The sequence below is a fragment of the Dipodomys merriami genome, unplaced genomic scaffold (genome assembly GCF_024711535.1).
Source record: "Dipodomys merriami isolate MVZ:Mamm:240054 unplaced genomic scaffold, mDipMer1.0.p SCAF_5, whole genome shotgun sequence".
NCBI lineage: Eukaryota > Metazoa > Chordata > Mammalia > Rodentia > Heteromyidae > Dipodomys > Dipodomys merriami.
The window spans coordinates 79,443,261-79,464,092 of NW_027206068.1; the positions used below are offsets into that span (position 1 = coordinate 79,443,261).

Below are 20,832 nucleotides of genomic sequence, written 5' to 3' on the forward strand. Positions count from 1 at the left end.
GGTCTCTCCATCTCTCCTGTGCCTGTCGGGCTCAGAGCTTGTCTGTGGCACTGCAGCAGGTCATAGTGACACTGACTTCCGCGGCCCGCCTGGCTCCCCGTGGTAGAAACCACACAGGAGTAGTTCTACCTCTGAGAGGCAGATGTCCTCCTGCCAGAGACCCCGTCCTCTGCCCGCCCCTGGCTGCTCCACCCTCACCCCTCCCCAGGAACGCCCTCCCCAGCCCGGGGTCCCCGAGCTGTTGGTGCTCACTCCCACGCGCTCACACGCGTCCCTTCCCTCTCAGAAACTATGAATCCACTGCTCCCTCTTCCTTTTCATGATTGATGACTGGTTGATGGATTTTGGGTGCCGGTCGTGAGCCTGAACTCAGGTCTGGACGCTGTCCCTGAGCTTCTTCTGCTCAAGGCTAGTGCTCTACCACTTGAGCAACTGCTCTGCTTCTTGCTTTAAGGTGATTAATTGGAGGTAAGAGTCTCCTGGATTTTCGTACCTGGGATGGCATCCAACTACCGTCCTCAGATCGCAGCCTCCTGAGTAGCTGGGATTACAGTTGTTTATTGTTAGATATTTTTGATAAAATACAACACCCATTAATTTTAAAAGCTCTGGAGAAAATAGGAATGGAAAGAACATTCTTTTCTTCTTTTAATTTTTTTTTTGTCAGTCATGGGCCCTGAACTCTTGGCCTGGAGAGAACTCGACTACTTGAGCCACAGCGCCACTTCTGGCTTTTTCTGCTTATGTGGTACTAAGGAATTGAACCCCGGGCCTCATGCATGCCAGGCAAGCGCTCTACCACTGAGCCACCTTCCCAGCCCCGGAAAGAACATTCTTTAAAACAATAAAAGCCATATATGACAGGCCAACAACCAATATCATACTAAATGAGGAAAAACTACAACCAATTCCGCTAAAATCAGGAACAGGGCAAGAATGCCCACTCTCTCCACTCCTTTTCAATACAGTTCTGGAATCCTTCACCAGAGCAACAAGGCAAGAAAAGGACATTAATGGGATCCACACAGGGAAAGAAGAAACTAAACTATCCCTATTTGCAGATGACCTGATCTTATACGTAAACGAACCAAAAAACTCTATTCCCAAACTCCTAGAACTAATAAACCACTTCAGCAAATAGAATATAAAATTAACCCACAGAATGTATACTTATACAACCACTTTGGAAAGCAGTCTGGAGGGTCCTTAGAAAGCTAAAGATTGACCTCCCTTATGACCCAGTCATACCACTTCTAGGCATCTACCCTGAACAACAGGAACCAATATACAAGGACAAGTGCACCTCCATGTTTATTGCAGTACTGTTCACAATAGCTAGGATATGGAAACAACCTGGATTCCCCACCACAGATGAATGGATCCAAAAATTGTGGTATCTAAACACAATAGAATATTATGCAGCCATCAGAAATGACAAAATAATGGCATTTGCAGGGAAATGGATGGAGCTAGAAGGAATCATGTTGAGCAAGGTAAGCCAAGAGCAGAGACAAACGGTACATGGTCTCCCTGATAAGTGGATGCTAAATCCAAAATGTTAGGTGATACGACAAAATTAACAGGACTTAAGAAACAAAGGACTTCCATTCATCTGGTCAAACCACTATTAAATAACCTCATGCTGCTGATCACATGTACGGTATATATGTGCACACTGGAGGGAAACCAGGAGGAGGACACAGAACTAGAGGGAATCAGGGAAAAACATACAGCAGTGGGACCCATCAGCTGCACTGGACATTGACCAAAATGAACTAAGCAACTCAGTGGCAGCGATGGGAGGGAGGGAACGAGTGGGAAAGAGGGAACAGCTGATGCTATGCAAAACAAAAGAAATGTACATATCACCCAATGTGGAAGAGATAACTGTATTGCAAAGCTCATAGAACTCATAAATATTATAGACCGTGATACACAATTTGCTCCATGAAAGTTAGAGTGTGTTTGTGACTTTAACTAAGCATCACTATCCCACAATACTGTGAAATTTGGAAAATTATGTAATCACTTAATCACAATAAAAATTTTAAAAAGAAAGAAATAAAATGTAGATAATGTGAAAAAAATTAACCCACAAAAATCAGTTGCCTTTCTGTACACCAACACAGGAAATCAGGGAAACAACCCCATTTGCAAAAACCTCAAGAAGAATAAAATATCTAGGAACTAACCTAACCAAAGATGTAAAGGATCTATTGAGTGAAAACTATAAAAATCTAAAGTAAGAAATCAAAAAGGACACCAGGAAATGGAAAGACCTTCCATGTTCATGGATAGGTAGAATCAATAGTGTGAAAATGTCCATACTGCCAAAAATGATAAACAAATTCAATGCAATTTCCATCAAAATATCATAGGCTTTCTTTACTGAAATAAAGAAAACAATCCAAAAAGACCTAGAATAGCCAAAGCAATTCTAGGCAAAAGAAACAAAGCAGGAGGGATCACGATACTGGATTTCAAGCTCTACTATAGAGCCATAATAAGAAAGACAGCTTGGTACTGGCACAAAAAGGCCCAAAGACCAGTAGAACAGATCAGAGGACCCAGAAATAAAGCCGCACACGTACACTCAGCTGATATTCAACAAAGGAGCCAAAGGCATACAGGAAAGAAACACAGCCTCTTTAACTACTGCTGCTGGGAAAACTGGGCGGCCACGTGCAGAAGACTAAAAGTGGACCCCAGCCTGTCACCATGCACCAACATCAACTCAAAATGGATTAAAGACCTTAACATTAAACCTGAATCTCTGAAACTACTGCAGGACAGAGTAGGAGAGACCCTTGAACTAATAGGCACAGGAAGGAACTTCCTGAACAGAGTCCCAGGGTCACAACAAGTTGGAGAGAGACTCGACAAATGGGACTACCTTAAAATAAAAAGTTTCTGCACAGATAAATAGCAACCAAGCTAGAAAGACAACCAACTAATTGGGAAAAGATATTTAGCAGCAATATATCAGACAAGGGTTAACATCAGACAAGGGTTAACATCCTGTATATACAGGGAACTCAAGAAACTAATCCCTCCCAAACCCAACAAACCAATTACTAAATGGGCAAGGGAACTAAAGAGGGACTTCTCAGATGAAGAGATAAAAATGGCAAAGAAACACATGAGGAAATGTTCACCATCCCTGGTGTTGAAGGAAAAGCAAATAAGGACAACCCTGAGATACCACCTTACCCCATTCAGAATGTCCCACATCCACAAATCAGCCAACGACAAATGCTGGAGGGGCATGCGGAGACAGAGGAACCCTATTACACTGCTGGTGGGAATGTACACTTATACAACCACTTTGGAAAGCAGTCTGGAGGGTCCTCAGAAAGCTAAATATTGACCTCCCTTTACCCAGTCAGACCACTCCTAGGCATCTACCCTGAACAACAGGAACCAGTATACAAGGACACATGCACCTCCATGTGTATTGCAGCACTGTTCTCAATAGCCAGGATATGGAAACAGATGCCCCAGATGCCCCACTACTAATGAGTGGATCCAAAAATTGTGGTACATATATAGAATGGAACTTTACACAGCCATTAGAAAGGGTAAAATAATAGCATTTGCAGGGAAATGGATGGAACTGGAACAAATCATGCTGAGTGAGATAAGCCAAGATCAGAGAGACAAATGGCACAAGGTCTTCCTGATATGCAGATGTTTGATTCAAAATGCAACGAGATATGACAAAGTAAACAATACTCAAGATACCCATACACAGTAAGCCAAAAAGAGGTCAGTCTTGGAAGAATAACACCAAATTGTAATCACCAAATACCTCTTCATATGTGCATAAAATAATACACAGACTGAAAAGAACCTCAAAGACAAAGAAATAAAGGACCTCTTCTTGTATCGTTTTTAGATGACTCTATTCTTTACCTCAACCATGGTGTATATATGTGCACATCTGAGGGAAGCCTGGAGGAGGACACAGACCCAATGAAAACGGGTGAAAAACTGTAGCAGCGGCACTGGACATTGATAGAAATGAACTGAGCAACTCAAGGGCGGTGATGGGAGGGAGGGATGAGAGGGAGAGCGGGAACAGCCGACACTAAGCAAAAGGAAAGAATGTACACATCCCCTGATGTGGAAGAAATAGCTTTATTGTTAAAGATCATATAGTTTATAAGTTTTTAGGTTACAAGAATGATGATTATCATTAAAAATGTGTTTGTGGCTTTAGCTAAGTATAACTATGCCACAGTATTGTGAAACTTATGTAGTCACTTCATCTCAATAAAGAAATATTTGGAGAAAAAAAGAAAGAAAGAAAGACAGGTTGGCGTGAGCTGCACGCCGAGCCAGGAGACATGACCAGAGCAAGCTCCCGTCAGTCAAGGAGTTATCTAAGCACTTCCAATGATTCAAAGCATAACAAGGACAGATTGATATGGGGTCAAAGATTTGGAATTTGTGTTTGTAAATAATGATACATTATATGTATATGTAAATCAATACATATATAAAAAACTTACATCCTGTAAATTGTAGATACAAATGTCTTTTTTTTCTTTTTTTATTGTGAAAATACCATATACAGGAGTTACAATTACATGGGCAAGGTAATGTGTACATTTCTTATCAAACATTGTTGCCTCCTCCTTTGTTTCCCCTTACAAATCTCTTTTTGAACCCACTAAAAACTAGTAAAACTATGGCCCAAACAGTTACAAAGAAAACCTTAAATTTTCCAAGAAGTAAAATTCCAACTTTTGACTACAATGCAATAGAATTTGAAGTTTAAAGTCAACAACACATAACTGAGAAAAAAGGAAAATACTACACAATTTGTCTCAAAAATGAAATGACAATTGCAGATAATTTAGAGCAGAAACATAAAACACATCCATGATCAAATGACGTCAAAAGTCTGCTCTCAGACAGGGAATATGCTTATGAGATGTCTTTATTGTTCACAAATAAGTGATCAAGTGAACACAATGTTTAACTTGAGATGTTTCATCAAAACAATAAATCTAAGGAAGGCAGAAAGAAAAAATCCAAAGTTGTGTTAAGGGGGTGTAGAGGAAAATTAAGTGTAAAACAAAAAGAGGGGCTGGGAAGGTGCTCAGTGGTAGAGCGCTAGCCTTGAGCTGAAGAGCTGAGGGACAGCGCCCAGGCCCAGAGTTCAAGCCCCACGACCAGACCCCCCCCAAAAAAAAAAACTGAAAAGGGATTATGACCAAACAATTCTAACTTACAATGGGATAGCATGTGTGATGGTCAGCAAAAACGTGGAACCTCTGCAGAAAGTCACAAGTGCCTCACTTACGCAACAAAAATGGGGCAGCCCTGAAATCCTGGAGGAAGGAAATGCTGTGAGACTTACCTACAGGACAAAGAGATCCTGTTTCAAAAGACAGGAGAAGAGTGAGAACTACTGGGTCTCCACCAGGCGGGGCGGTGGGCCTGGCCTCTCATGGGGCATCTGTGGGGCAGGCCGGGACACGCACCTTGAGAGGTGGTGGGGAAAGGCAGCGAGACTCAGGAAGGCCGAGGGCCTCAGGGGAGCGTGAGGAGTCTTAGGACCCAGAGGAAACAGAGCGGCTCTGCGCCTCCCACCTTCCCAGCTTCCCAGAGGCCTGTAGGGCTCACAAGCTACTGGGAAGCTTCTAGATGGTTCCTCAATCTTCTCAGGCCCCTGGGCCCCTGGTCAGTCCCAGTCCCACCCCTCTCCCAGTACAGTGCTGGCTGGACCTCCAGGTGATCTGACCAGGCACCACAGTTACCCAGGGGTCCTTTAAAGAGCTCGCTCTGGAAGGTTCTGAACTCAGCCAAACTGTAAACGGAAATCCAGGCAGCATTGGGGGAGCATGCTTGGATGGGGTTTCGCGTCATCTCTTTCATGGAGAAGTCTTCCCCAGGCTCGCAGACCACCATGCTGTTTTCTTCTTAGGAAAGAGGGATACTCCAGGCACAGGGTGTGCAGGGACAGCACCCCAACTGGTGTGCCCGGTGGACAGGGTGTGCAGGGACAGCACCCCAACTGGGTGCCTGGTGGACAAGGTGTGCAGGGACAGCACCCCAACTGGTGTGCGGTGGAGCCCTGAGCTGACCTCCACGGTGAGGGCTGCCTCCGCCCTCAGACAGGCAGGCATGCGGGTAGATTTCTACCTTCTCATGGACTGAGGTTTTGCTGCCCTTGGACTGCAGTTTTGGAATATTCTCAGGTAAACAGTTTCTAGACCAGACCTTAGGGAAAGGTGCTATCGCTGCTGGTCACCTGGAGGTCGGGCCACGGCACGGGCACCCCGACCACCAGCTGTGCCCTCGCTGCTCCCCATTTCTTGGCAGGAGTGCTCAGTCCCTCACAAAAGTTTACACAGAACAAAAGTTTACTATGCCTTGGGAGCCAAAGACAAGGACTGCTGTGGCTCAAGTACGCTTTCAGTTCTACAGTGAACAAAGTTTCCCAGTGAGAAGAAAGAGCTCTAGGCCCCTCGGCACTCAACAAGCCTCCGAATGCAAAGCTTTGACACAGTGGGGAAGGGCCTGGGTGGAGTGGGGGAGGGGCTGTGGGACTCTGGATGGGGTGGGGGAGGGCCAGTGACTCCCTGGATGGGGTGGGGGAGGGGCTGTGGGGCCCTGGATGGGGTGGGGGAGGGGCTGTGGGACTCTGGATGGGGTGGGGGAGGGGCTGTGGGACCCGGGATGGGGTGGGGGAGGGGCTGTGGGACCCGGGATGGGGTGGGGGAGGGGCTGTGGGGCCCGGGATGGGGTGGGGGAGGGGCTGTGACTCCCTGGATGGGGTGGGGGAGGGGCTGTGGGGCCCTGGATGGGGTGGGGGAGGGCCTGTGACTCCCTGGATGGGGTGGGGGAGGGGCTGTGACTCCCTGGATGGGGTGGGGGAGGGGCTGTGGGGCCCTGGATGGGGTGGGGGAGGGCCTGTGACTCCCTGGATGGGGTGGGGGAGGGGCTGTGAGACTCTGGATGGGGTGGGGGAGGGGCTGTAGGACTCTGGATGGGGTGGGGGAGGGGCTGTGGGACCCGGGATGGGGTGGGGGAGGGGCTGTGGGACTCTGGATGGGGTGGGGGAGGGGCTGTGGGACCCGGGATGGGGTGGGGGAGGGGCTGTGGGACTCTGGATGGGGTGGGGGAGGGGCTGTGGGACCCGGGATGGGGTGGGGGAGGGGCTGTGGGACTCTGGATGGGGTGGGGGAGGGGCTGTGGGACCCGGGATGGGGTGGGGGAGGGGCTGTGGGACTCTGGATGGGGTGGGGGAGGGGCTGTGGGACCCGGGATGGGGTGGGGGAGGGGCTGTGGGACCCGGGACACCAGCGGCATGGCACTGCTGGTCACTGCAATACACCCCACCTCCTGGGCCATCCCCTCCTCCCAGACGCCCCGCCGTCCGCAGCTTCACGAGGACAGTGCACTGCTCTCCAAGCCTAGACATCTGGCTGACGTCAGCTGACCCCACACATACCTGGGTGGGCCGGCAGCTTCTGGATGCCGTGGATAAGCTCTGGGGAGGCTGGAGAGCTCCTGGTCCACCCCGCGCTGGGTGTGGTCATCCTGCCACGTGAGGCCTGTGTGGAGAGGGCAGAGGTGAGGCCGGATGTGGACGTGGGCCGAGCCCCACACGCTCTCTGGTGCCGGTGATGCCATCAGCACACCAGGCCCCCACCACGCTCACCATCAGCTCCTACAGACCGCTGGCCTTCCTAGATTTCTAGACCAAAAGGACCACGGACAGTGCTTTTGCACCTTGTTTACAAAAGTGGGGGCAAACGGAGTTGGCTGCGGCCCTGGCGGCGTTGATCGGAGCCCGCAGGTGTCCTGCTCTGGTGTGTGGAAGTGCACAGTCTCGCCCACACCCTGCAGGTGTCTGCCCGGCGTCCACCCATCACGTGCCCGCGTCCCCTGGGCGCTGCGAGGTGTTGCTCTCCTGCTCTGTCTGGCCTCTCCTTGTGAGCCAGCGCGTGGCTGGGTGAGCAATCGCTATGGGCTAACGTACTGGGTCGTGGAGCCAATTACATTATATTTACACTCAAATGTTGTGACAAAGAGCTTTGCAACAAGAGGAAAGCAGTGGTGAAGGCAGAATCCTGTGATTACGCATCAATTACTCGCACTGCGGATCACATGGCAATTACGCTCAGAATTACCAAATAACCTCCAAGAATAATCATTATGTAATTTGTACATTTTAGCTCTTATGGTAACACTTTCACACTTAGAACTACCCCATGCAATTATCCATAATTATCTATTCACTAAGTAGCATGTAATTACAGAGCTATATTTTTATGCCCTGTACAAAACCACATTACCCAAATCTTCAAATCATGTCAGCTCTGTGAGTGTGTGTGCAAGTGTGTGTGCGTGTGTGTTTTTGTGCACTGCCAGTGTGACTGTGCACGTGTGCAGTGTGTGGACACTGTGTATAAGTGTACACACTGTGTGTGTGTGTTGGGTAGAGATGTGGGCATGCCTGTGTGTATGTATATACAGTACATGTATGCTCTGTATGTGTGTGTGCATGCAGGTAAGATGTGTGCATGGATGGTAGGCATGTTTGGGCATTGGCATTCTATGTGTGCGCATGTGTGTGTCGGTATGTATGTGAAGGAAACGAGCTTGCACTCCAGATGGAATCAAAAGAAGTTCCTAGCAGACAGAAGCAGCCTTTATGAGCACCATTATGTGTGTGTGTGTGTGTGTGTGTGTGTGTGCGCGCGCATGCACACGTGCGTGCATGCATGCCAGTCCCTGGGGTGTGAACTCAGGGGCTCGGCTCTGTCTCCAGCTTTTTCACTCAAGGCCAGCACTCTATCACTGGAGCCATACTTCCACTTCCACTTTTGGTGGTTGACTGGAGATAAGAGTCTCATGGACTTTTGTGCCTGAGCTGGCTTTGAACTGCAATCCTTAGATCTCAGCCTCCTGACTAGCTAGGATCACAGATGTGAGCCACCTGCGCCTGACGAGCACACGTACATTTTCGGATGCACATCTAACTCTCTCAGGCTCACAGATGGCAAGACGCAAATACTGGATTCATGCCTAAGTCCCGGGAGGCACGGGGTGACACCGCCCTGGAAGGTGGCCCCAGGGCCTCCTGAGAAGCTCTCTGACAGCGGCTCAGGCAAGAAGGCCAGTCCTGCTCCCCTCCGCTCTCACCAATGGGGGCCTCGGCCTGTGCGTTCTGGGGTGGCCACGGACCCATTCCCAGGAACACTCCCGTGGAAAGCACGGTAGCAATGTAAGTGGAATTGCTGGCAGCTCAGATTTTGAGAATAAGGATATTTTCAACATGGCATTCTCCAAGGGCAGCCTTAACACTAACAAACACTCATCAGAAGACAGATAACCAAGGGAGCAAAGGGAACGTCCCCTGAAAAAGTGGGTTACGGGGGCTGGGAAGGTGGCTCAGTGGTAGAGCGCTGGCCTTGCATGCCTGAGGCCCTGGGTTCGATTCCTCAGCACCACAAAAGCAAAAAGAAAAAAGCCGGAAGTGGCGCTGTGGCTCAAGTGGTAGAGCGCTAGCCTTGAGCTGAAGAGCTGAGGGACAGCGCCCAGGCCCAGAGTTCAGGCCCCACGACCGGACCCCCCCCCCAAAAAGTGAGTTATTAAGAAAATGAGGAGAACTGACATTCAATGGCATTTCCTCCCTGGAGTGCTTGCTGGGAGAGCTGAGTCCGTCAGCCCAGCAGCCAGCCGCCTGAGGACCCCTAGCAGATGGCTGAGCCCTCCTGGGAACGGGGCCTCAGCACCCTGTGGGCTCCTGCCCAGGGTGGGAGGGTCACCTCCAGGAAGCAGAGGAGGCACTGGTCACTCAGCATTGCCAGTGACGCTGGACACAGAACAAGCGGAGGACTGAGGACGGAGAGGAGGGCGGAGGGGGACACCCCGGACACCCTGGACGTGGGCTACAGGGGCCGTCAACCCAGAAACGCACGAGGCAGAGACACAGCCCGCGGCCAGAAAGGCGCAGGGCGGGCGTGGGACAGGGGAGTCCACAGGAGCAGCTCCACTGCTCACGGCCGGGACAGAGGGGTCAAGACTCCTTGAGACCATGAGGAGGTGTTGCGCTCCCAGACGGCCCGAAAGAAGACCAAGTGGACGGCCGGGACGGCCGCTGCCGGGTGCACAGGGAACCCTCCCCCGCCCCCGCCCCCGCCCCGTCTCAGTGGGGAAGCGGACGCCCCCCCATACCCGTGGCTGCCCAGAACACCAGCCCTTCCTCAGGAGGGCAGCACCACAAACAGCTGGTGAACGTGCAAGGTTTAATGAGACGCAGAATCTCATAGCATACAAACGTCCAGGCTCCCACGGAAAGTCACCGCTCACACCGGAAACTAGGAAGACCTCACACCAGGTGAAAAAAGAGTCAAGACACATTAGCGCTGGGATCACAGAGGTCAAAGCGGTCAGACTCTAAACCGGCCACAAGACATCGTCCCCATGAGCGATGGGAACACACTCGAAACTAAAGGAAAAACAGGACAGTCTCAGCAAGGATGGGGTGTTAGAGAGAAGATCCAAACAGAAACGCTATAGCTGGAGAACACGGTGAGCTAAACAACAGTTCAGTGGATGGACTGGACGGAGGAAGGGCCACAAAGCGCAGGTCAACAGCAGAATCAGAGCAGCCCCGGAGCTCACTGGACACGGTGCTGAAAATGAACTGTACAATTTGTGGGTGGGGATGGGAGGGAGACACCGGGAGAGAGCAAGGGAAGGGGTGACACCGTCCGGAGAGAAATGCCGGCACTACCTGACTGGGAGAGAACATCACCTTGATAGTAACAATTAAAAATCATTTTAAAAAGAAATCACCCAGTCTCAATCACAAAGTGATAACTGGCTGGCAGAGTGTGAACTGAGCTTCACCAGCATCTGCAGTCAGCCACGGGCGTCTCAGAGGTGAAGGAAGGAAAGGCTGGTAGAACCTTTTCAGGTACTGAAAAAACATAATGGCTGTTAATATCTCCATTTTGGGAAGAAACATTAAAAATGTGAGCATACTCCATAAATTCAGTCTCCTACAGAACTTGCAATACTTGTTTCTGAAAAACTATTAAAAAATCTCGATAGCAGCCAAATAAAAATGACAACTTACCTAACATAGGAAACCTGATTTAAATGAAGGGATTTCTTCCCAGAAACCAGGGAAGCTATGAACAAGCAGCATGCCTTTTGGTGCTAAACAAAAAGAGTCCTTCCACAGAGCCGAAGGGAGGAGGAAGCCAGGCTCTCTCAGGTAACGGAAGACGTGAAGCATTTTCATGGAAGACCTAGGCAGAACTATGGGGTGACCTTTGAATAGAAAGGGTGATGAGCACCAAGAAACAGCCAGGCCGCAAGGCCAGTGAGCACCAGCACACCACACCCATCCTGCCAAATGAGGGAGCGTGAGCGGAAACGTCACAGACAGGTGGAGTGGTGAAATGACCACACTAACAAGCCATACGCTTTCTATATATGCTGTACTACCTAGAGCAACCACCAAGATAAAGTATCAAAGAGTTATATGTAGATGGTTTAGTGAAAATGGGCATCCAAAAATGTTCAAGTAACACAAAGAAGGTGAAAGAAAAACAAATGAATGTAAAGTAGAACAACTAGAAACAAAACATACAGAGTATTTAAGTCTTAACAACTCAATACTTACATTAAATAAAAATGGACTCAGTATACCAACGTCAGCATCTGACATTGCTGAGGGAATTTTTTTAAGAATTCAACTCTATATTGTGTACATGCAACTTCAAACAATGCTATAGCAAGATGGAAAGTGAGAATGTGGGTGAAATATCTCAGGAAAACGCTCAAGAATGGCCCCAAGGCCATATCCACATCAGATAAACGACCTGCTCGGACAAGGAGGGGAAGAAGAATGTCAGTCCCAAACGCGCGCTCACCCAACACGCAGTGGCCAAGTACGCGAAGCAGAAGGAGCCAGTGCTAAAGGAGGGACAGACAGACAGGAGCTCCAACGTGTTTCTCAGCGACTGAGAACACCAAACAAGGCCGGCAAATATGGAGAAGAGCGTACCAAGACGGCCAGCCAACAGCTGTAAGCATGCATGAAGCCCCTGACATTCTCCAGTCACCCATGGACTCGTGTGTCGGGCCGGGCCGGGCCCCGAGACACGCCCACAGGGGAAGGCCACTGGAGCCACACAGGGCCGGTGCTCAGCCGCACAGGCCGCAGCAACCATTAGCAGCAAGGCAATGAGGGTCTCCAAACACTTGGATCGTTTCTGCCTGGGTATTCTTTTCTTTTTATTATTACAATTTTTAGCTTCAAGTAGCCGTTCAGAGGGGTTTGAATTCAACCCGTCAGCGGCGTTGAGTAAGGTAGATCTTGATCAGTGTTCCCTCCCATCCTCCACTCCACACACGCCCTCACGTTTCCTGGTCCCACGTCCACACATATGCCTCAATTTAAAGCATATATATTTGTATTATCTTCAAGTAATGGTAAAAGGAGTCGTATTTAACAAGGCAGTTTATGAATACGCTGCATCTTGATCAATGTCGCCCCTTCCAACAGCCTCACAGGGTCCTCTACCACCCTTCCCTCACCCTGGTTACTTTCGTAGGATATAAATTGGATTTCTTACTGCATTCTTTCCCTCTTCTCCTCCTCTTCATTCATCCACCCCTTTCAAGTACCTATTTCCTGGCGTTTTACTTTGCCTTTCTAAGGAATTGCACTATTTGAGTTCTCCCTTGAATCTATCATATTTCAGTTAATACATTTGTATATACTTGCATTCCACCCATGTATTTACTTACAAGTTTTTAAGCTAGTTCTAGCTTCTACATATAAGGAAAATAGGGATTTTTTTCTCTGGGCCTGATTTATTTTACTTAACTTTCCAGGTCTTTCCATTTCTTTACAAATGATACAATATCATTCTTTCTAATGGATGAGTAAATCCCATGTATATGTATACCACATTGTCTTGACCTGTCCATCCATTGGGGGGGGGGGGGTATCTGGGCTGATTCCATACCTTGACTATCGTGAATAGTGCTGCAATGAACACTTGGAATTTTAACAAAGAACTTGTAAATAATCCTTGAGTCATAGAGAACCTAAGGTTTGGGTGGGGGGAATACACTGGATTGTATGAAAATGAAAGCTGAACAAGGCATTACAATGTGGAACATTGTTAAAGCAGAGCCACCAGTGAAATTTTAGCAGGAAATGCATTAGAGAAGTTTCAGTCATCTGAATTCCACATCTACACAGAGGATAGGAAAAAGTATCTAAATAAAGTAGAAGAAAGAAAGTTATAGAAATTTACATGAGAAAGCAATAGAGAAAATCTGTGGTAATAATTCATTTTTTGAAGATTCATACAATTAAACTTCTGGCAATACTGGCAAAGAAACTCTCAGAATAAGCAATAAAACGGGAAATCACTATAGACTTTACAAACGTCAGAAGGGTAATGAGAGAATAAACGATTTTACACAGATAAACTGGACAGCATTGATGGATGGACCCATTCTGTGAAACACAAACTATGAGGATTCACCTATTTGAAAGTAATTATTTTAATATGCTTATAATTATTACGGACCTTGGATTCAGAATTGAACCCTTCCCAAAATATATACTGGCCTGGATGGTTTCACTAGAGAACTCTACCAAGCATTTAAGTAAAAATCATATGAATTACACAAAACCTCTTCCAGAAAGAAGAAGAGGAAGAAACAGTTTCCAACTCACTTTATTTAGCTAGTTGTTACAGATACCAAAAGCAGAGGAACACAGTACAAGAAGCCTGTAAGGATGGGAGGAAACAGAGAGCAAGGGTCGGCGTGACACTGTCCAAGAAGAAATGTCCTCTTCACCTGACTTACGCATCTGTAATACTTTTGGACACCATCTGTATAACAGCCATTAGAATCTTCTTAAAACCTACAGAGAAATACCCTTTGTGAATGCAGACACACACATTCTTTTGAAAATATCAGCAAGTAAAACTCAGCCATATGTGAAAAAAAATTATTCACCACAAGAAATGAAAGGCTGATCGCATTTTCCCAAAAATACCAATAGGTATCAAAAGGATAAGGAAGGAAAAGTCCATATCATCTTAGTAATCAATTTAGAAAAAAATTTGAAAAATTTAGTTTTTTAAAAAAAGCTCAAAAATACAAGAATCAAAAATAAAAAAAACCCACCTTCATCAACCTGATAATGAACTCTCACAAAGCCCTAGGGCTAAAACTAGAGGAGGAGAGGTTTTCTCTTAAGATTGGGGGCAAAACCCTTTTCAACACAGTGTTATAAGTAACTGCCATGGGACCAAACAGAAATAAAAGTCATAAAGGAAGAAATAAAAGTGTACCTGTGTCTAGAAAATATTCTTGAATACATAGAAAATCACAAGGAACCTTCATGGAAACACATAGAACTATTAATCTTATTCTCTTCACACTAGTAATGAAGAGTAAAACTAGAATTAAAATACGACTTAAAGTCACTCCAAAATTACTTAAGTATAAATCTAACAAAGCATGCCTAAGCGTGCTTAGGCGATGACGAAGTCGAAGGGCTAAACCAATGACACAGGTGCCATGTTCCTGGATCTGACATTTCCAGACAGGACAGTGAGGCCAACCCCCTTCAAGCTGGCACACTGCCCAGGTTTAACGTGCTTCCTTTCTAGAGCTCAGACCCATTGTTGATACAGCCATTTCTAGGGCACAACAACTCCACTACAGTAGCTACAAGGATTTTGGAGCAGGAGGGGTCACTGTACGTAATGTCATATCCAATTACCCTGGAGTAATAACCAGGCTGTGTTGTGGGTGGAGAAGTGGAAAAGCCAACTATAGATTAAGACCCCAGAAACAGACATACACAAATGGGCCCAAATGGTTTCTGTGTCAAAACTGCAAAAACAACTTGATAGCTACCAATCACATTTTCAACAAATGGCGCTGGTATGAGTGGACATCTACAGGCAAACTTGGGAATCTCTGTTTAAGTCTCATAATTTATTCAAGAAGTAGCTCAAGGACGTAAGTATGTAGCATAAAACTGTGACATGTGTAGAAAACAAAACCAGAAAATCTTTGAGATCTAGGACTAGGCAAAAAACTTTCTTCAAATGGCACCAAACATCCATCCATAAAAGAAAAAAATTAAGTGGGGCCTCAGAATTAGGAATCTTTGCCAAAGGTCCCTTTACGAGTGTGAAGAGACAAGCGTGGAGTGGGAGATTATATCCACAAGCCAGATTCATGACCAAGGCCTAGGATCTGCGACTGGACAACGCTTGAAGCCGGCCAGAGCCATGGAGAGACCCGGCGGGAAAGGACCACAGGTGCAAACAAGCACACGGACAGACAGCACCGGCCTTTAGGGAAATGCAATGAAACCCACGCACACCGCAGAACGGCTAGGACGAAAAAGGGAAAACATCAAATCCGCAAGGATGTGGAGCAACGGTGCCACTTCCATATGTTGGGTAGGAATGTAAACTGAGACAGCCACTTTGAGACACACATTATCCTGTGGCCCAATAACGGGATGTCTGACCACCATCTTGTGTGAGTGTTTACCACTGCGTACATCTATAGATGCCCGCTGGTGTGTGCCTGTCCCTGTGCGCACTCTGGTTCATCCCTGCCACGAGGTAGCACTCAGCAGTGAAGACCAAAGATCAGAATCCACCACCGTCGGGACGAAGCTCCCGACAGGCTCCACACTCCCTGGACCGCTCCCCAACCTCAGCCCTGACGCCCCACATGTGTGGGGAGAGGCACCGCCCTGTCTTCCGGCTGCGGCATGACAGATCAGTCCGGCCTGAACTCAGACAGGTGCTAATGATATAATCAGCAGGACGATTACACAACAACGTGATGAGCAAACCGCTAAGAGATAGACAAGAAGAGGTCCGCTAGGCTGGAGAATCGGGAAGCTTCCTGAAGAAAAGTGAGATGCGCGCTAAGGCTGGAAGAGTTCTGAAGGCCCAGCGGAGGCGGGGAGGGCAGGGTGGCCGGCTGCAGGGCTGCGTGCGGCTCAGGGCAGGGCGCCCACAGCAGAGGGAAGGGGAGGGGTCAGACCCCAGGGCCTGGAGCGCTGTGCCTGGAAGCTGGCGTGCTCTGGGTAACTGGGGAGAAATGAAAGCACCCCAGTACAGCGGGCACATGGAGCCAAGCCTCGGGAAGACGGCCACCACGTGTGGACGTTGAAGCACAGGCTGGGTCCCCAGGGGTGTGCTGCAGGTGCTGTGGAGGTCAGGAGGCAGGCCGTGTGTGTGTGTGTGTGTGTGTGTGTGTGTGTGTGTGTGTGTGTGTGTGTGTGTGTGTGTGTGTGTGTGTGTGTGTGTGTGTGTGTGTGTGTGTGTGTGTGTGTGTGTGTGTGTGTGTGTGAAGGGGGGTACTTGATTGTGCCTAGAGGGGTGAGGGGGTCCCTTTCTCTCCCTGGTCTGGTTTCTCAGCCACTAATGAGCCGTTGGCTCTGTCACATTCCCGTCCTGCCATCTGGCACCAATCAGTGGCCTAAAGGTAACCGGTCACCATGGGCTGGAACCAAGCCATCAGCCATCAGAAGCCTTGCCTCTTAGAGTAGCTTTCCTAACAGCAACCGAGCGGCACAGAACGCGGGTGCAGGGGTGCAGTGGCTGAGTACGGCTGTGCCTGAGGCGATGTGGGAAGGCCTCTGGTCCAGGGAGGAGTTTGGAGGAGATGGGTTCTTGCTGGGCTCAGCCTCTGTCTATCTGGTATAGACACAGCATTCCCAGGATCAAGGACACACTGAGGCTGGTCTCACAGTGGTTGTTCCTTTTCTTTTTAAATAGCAGGTAGACACTGCGCACAGGAGTGTGGTCTCCACCTCCACAGGACCTCGGGGGTTCTGACCCCCAAGTCAGGAGCTGGGTGCTCACAGCTCCTCTCGTCATGTGCCACCTCCACAGTCTACAGGCCAGCTTACCCCTCGTGTGAATCTGTGTGGGCCTGCGGTTGGAAAGGGGGGGCTGAGGGCCCCTGGCTTCCCCCCACTTCCACAGCAGCCAGACCTGCGCCACCTGTCACCATACACACTCCAGTCACAGACCCGCCTCCCCAGCCCAAGGGCCTGCCTGTCATGCCACACGTCTCTCCCGGTGACCACCACTTTAGCGCCTGACACTTCAACAAAATAAGATCTCTGTTATCAGGGAATAGCTGCCTGTCCCACCTGTGGGCGGGCCTGAGATAAGGCAGCCAGCACTTCTCAGTGAAATGAAGGCGCGCCACACTTCCTCTGATCACAAAGCGCTCGCTAGCTGCATGCACCCAACAAGTCAAAGACTCCGAGGTACCGGGCGGGGACCAGAGGGCCCACCGGAGTGGTGGAGCAGTGCGCGCTGGGCTGGGGCCGGGGCAAGAGGCTGTGCTCTTGGAGGTGGGAGCTCAGCCTCTAGTTAACATGTCACACTCAGAGACACACACACTCATCACATGGACATAGGCAATTCATGCACACACGCACACACGCACACACACAGCAGAGAGAAAAGCAGCTTTCAGAAGAGAAGTTGATCACTACCACACTGTGGGTGGGATGTAAACTAGTTCAACCACTCTGGAAAGCAGGGTGGGGGTTCCTCAAAAGAATAAACATGAAGCTCCCCTATGACCTAGGAATTCCACTCCTGGGCATTTACCCAAATGATCACAAACAAGGCCACACAAAAGCTACTAGCACAACCATGTTCACTGCAGCATTATTTACCATAGATGAGATATGAAACCAACCCAGATGCCCCTCAGATGATGACTAGATCAAGAAAATGTGATATATATATATATGTATACACACACACACATATACACACACACATACATACATACATACGTATATACAATGCAATTCTGTCTTCATCAGAAATAATGACATCGCCCCATTTGTTAGGAAATGGAAACACTTGGAAAAAATCATATTAAGTGAAGCAAGCCAGACCCAAAGAAACAGGTTCCATGGTTTCCCTCATTTGTAATCATCACCATATGCCTAGGACAGCCCTAACAGAGGTTCACAATAGCTCAATAGCTGTGTACCTAGGACCATATAATATGATGATAATTGAAATGAACTCTACAATATGGAAACAGGAGGGTTTTTTCCTTTTTGTATGTTTTTTGTGGTTGTTTTTCTTTTTCTTTTTAGTGTTTTATTCACCGTGGTCACTGTCTCTGATGTCTGTATCCTGTGTCTTGTCTATAAGTTTATCTGACTTGGGGAAGGGAAAGGGAATCACAGAAACGGTGGGACAAAGGGTGGACCAATGCAACAGCCTTACTCACTAGACACTATGTTGGAAATGAACTTTACCACTTAGGGGGAAAGGAGAGTTGGGGGGAGGGAAAGTGGGAGGAAGCAAGTGAGGGGTAACGCTGCCGGAACCATTACCTGACTCGGGCAACCCTTCTATATATCACCTTTACAATGTGAGGGGTAACGCTGCCGGACACCATTACCTGACTCGGGCAACCCTTCTATATATCACCTTTACAATGTGAGGGGTAACGCTGCTGGAACCATTACCTGACTCGGGCAACCCTTCTATATATCACCTTTACAATGTGAGGGGTAACGCTGCTGGAACCATTACCTGACTCGGGCAACCCTTCTATATATCACCTTTACAATGTGAGGGGTAACGCTGCCGGACACCATTACCTGACTCGGGCAACCCTTCTATATATCACCTTTACAATGTGAGGGGTAACACGGCTGGAACCATTACCTGACTCGGGCAACCGCAACCCCTCTATACATCACCTTTACAATGAAATAATGTTTTAAGAGGAAAAGAGTTCACTTCTCAAACATCTAGCTGTTCTTAGCTAGGATAAAAGCACAACTGGTGCGGGTGGCTCACACCTGTAATCCTAGCTACTTAGGAGGCTGAGATCTGAGGATCATGATTCAAAGCCAGCCCGAGCAGGAAAGTCCATGAAACTCTTTTCTCCAATAAACCACTAGAAAACGAGAAGTGGTGCTATGGCTCAAGCGATAGAGTGCTAGCCTTGAGCTGAAGAGCTGAGGGACAGCGCCCAGGCCCAGAGTTCAAGCCCCACAACTAACCAAAAAAAAGTCACAACTGGTGTCTGAGCCATGGATCTGCTCTTTCCTTTCAGATGGAGATTGCGAGTGTGCTAGCACCGCTTCACTTCTGTCCAGTTATAAATTCACCTCACTGCCTGTGCTGTCAGGAAAGGCTGTTCCAGTAGCTTTGCCATTTAGTTGAGAAAATGTAACACCCCTTGTATTGTTTTAAATGATTGTGGGAAAAACTTCCAAAAGAACAGTATGTAAATGTTTTACAGTAAGCTGAACACATTTTTAATTTGATTTTCAGAAACACAGAGGGTAAACTATTAAAACCTTGGTGGGAATGGGATAAAATGGAACTGAGAAGGGAGAGACTTCAACAGCTGGGCTCAACCGTGAACTCTAGTGCGTAGGAAGGGTGACGGGCAGGCCAGGTCAGGTGACACCGCGCCTCCAGGAACTACATAGAATAAGTCTTTGAAAGGAGAGCTGAGGCAGCCTTGGAAGCAGAGAGTGACCAGGGCCTGCGGAAGGGGCAGGTGCATCCCCGCCCCTCACCCAGGAGCAGCCGCATGCACCATCATCTAGTAAGCAACGTGAGCCGTGAGGTTTGGAGAACTGCGGTGGAAACGGAACCATCTCCTCGCTGGAAATGCCCGGGAGAGCCTCGGACCGAGGCCCTCCCCAGAGCTGAGCACTGCCCTCCTCGCTTCACACAACACCCCATCTCCCGAAATCCAAGGACAGCCTCTGCGGCCATGGAGACTCCCTCCCACCCCGGTGCTGGCTGAGACCGGGGGGTCTGACGGGTGTCCTCCCCTCGCCCTCCAATTCAGAGCACCAGAGCCACGCTGCTCAGCTGTTTCACTGACGTTCATTTCCCTATGCTCCCCTCCAATTTGTTCTTTTTGCAACTTCAGGGCCACTCCTTCCGCAGGTAGCATGGGCAGCGTGGTGGCTGGCTGTCCCGCCCCTGCCTGCAGCCTTGCCTTTGCCTGCTTTCCGGGGACATCAGCACAGCTACATGGCCATTCTGCCCAGGAAATGCAAGCAGTCTGTGGGCAGTGTGGGCTTTATTTCTTTTGTAGCAAAGCTCTGGTCTCTCCTTCCTTCTCTCCTGAGCACAACAGAAGTCGGGGAACAGTCAGGCAGGAAGACTGGAGAAGAAAAGGGGACTGACTCAGAAAAGCATATCCATCGCAGAGACCAAGTCTCAGGGGCTCCAAATGCCCATGTGTCCCCCCTCAGTCATGGGAGATGGCGCTGCTCAGCCCGCTGCTGGGTGGATTTCCACCGCTGCCAGCCGGAAGCATCCTTGTCTGTGGTGCAGGTAACAAAGGCCTTTCTTTCAAGCTCTGCTTGGCCACAGCCACGGTGGGTTCTGGATGCAACGGGCTTCATTGCTTTATTGTTGCTGCGCCCTTCCTTTTCGTCCCAGAGCTGCCTGTGAAGTAGTTCCCCGCTGCAGGAAGAGCACTAATCCCACCTCTTCTAGGATGATTGGCAGGAGTTTCCCTGGCCCTCCTCCAGGTGTGTGGGCCTTGGCCCTTCCCACTTGGTCTTTCTCCTGAAATTCTGCTCCAGGCTTTCCCGTCTGGGTGGAAAGGACAGCGCCACCTGCTCCTGCCCACCCCCAGCTCCCTTCCCTCCGCGCAACCTCAGCACACGGAGCAGCCGGGCAGGCAGCCGATCTGCTCCTTCTGCTGTATGCCCCAGGGCGATCTGTTCCTTCTGCTGTATGCCCTAGGCCTCCGGGACGTTTCTCTTCAGGGCCGTGGAGT

The 20,832-nt window shown here is 48.9% G+C and overlaps 1 protein-coding gene across 4 annotated transcripts in view; it reads right to left on the reverse strand.

Annotated features, from left to right (window-relative positions):
• Positions 1–20,832, reverse strand: part of Ptprn2 (protein tyrosine phosphatase receptor type N2) — a 594,518-nt gene that overhangs the window by 370,089 nt on the left and 203,597 nt on the right. For all 4 annotated transcript variants that reach the window (XM_069997165.1, XM_069997166.1, XM_069997163.1 and 1 more), the window contains exon 3: positions 7,463–7,565. In XM_069997165.1, coding sequence (XP_069853266.1) covers positions 7,463–7,565 — 103 coding nt within the window. The remainder of the gene's footprint in view (positions 1–7,462; positions 7,566–20,832) is intronic.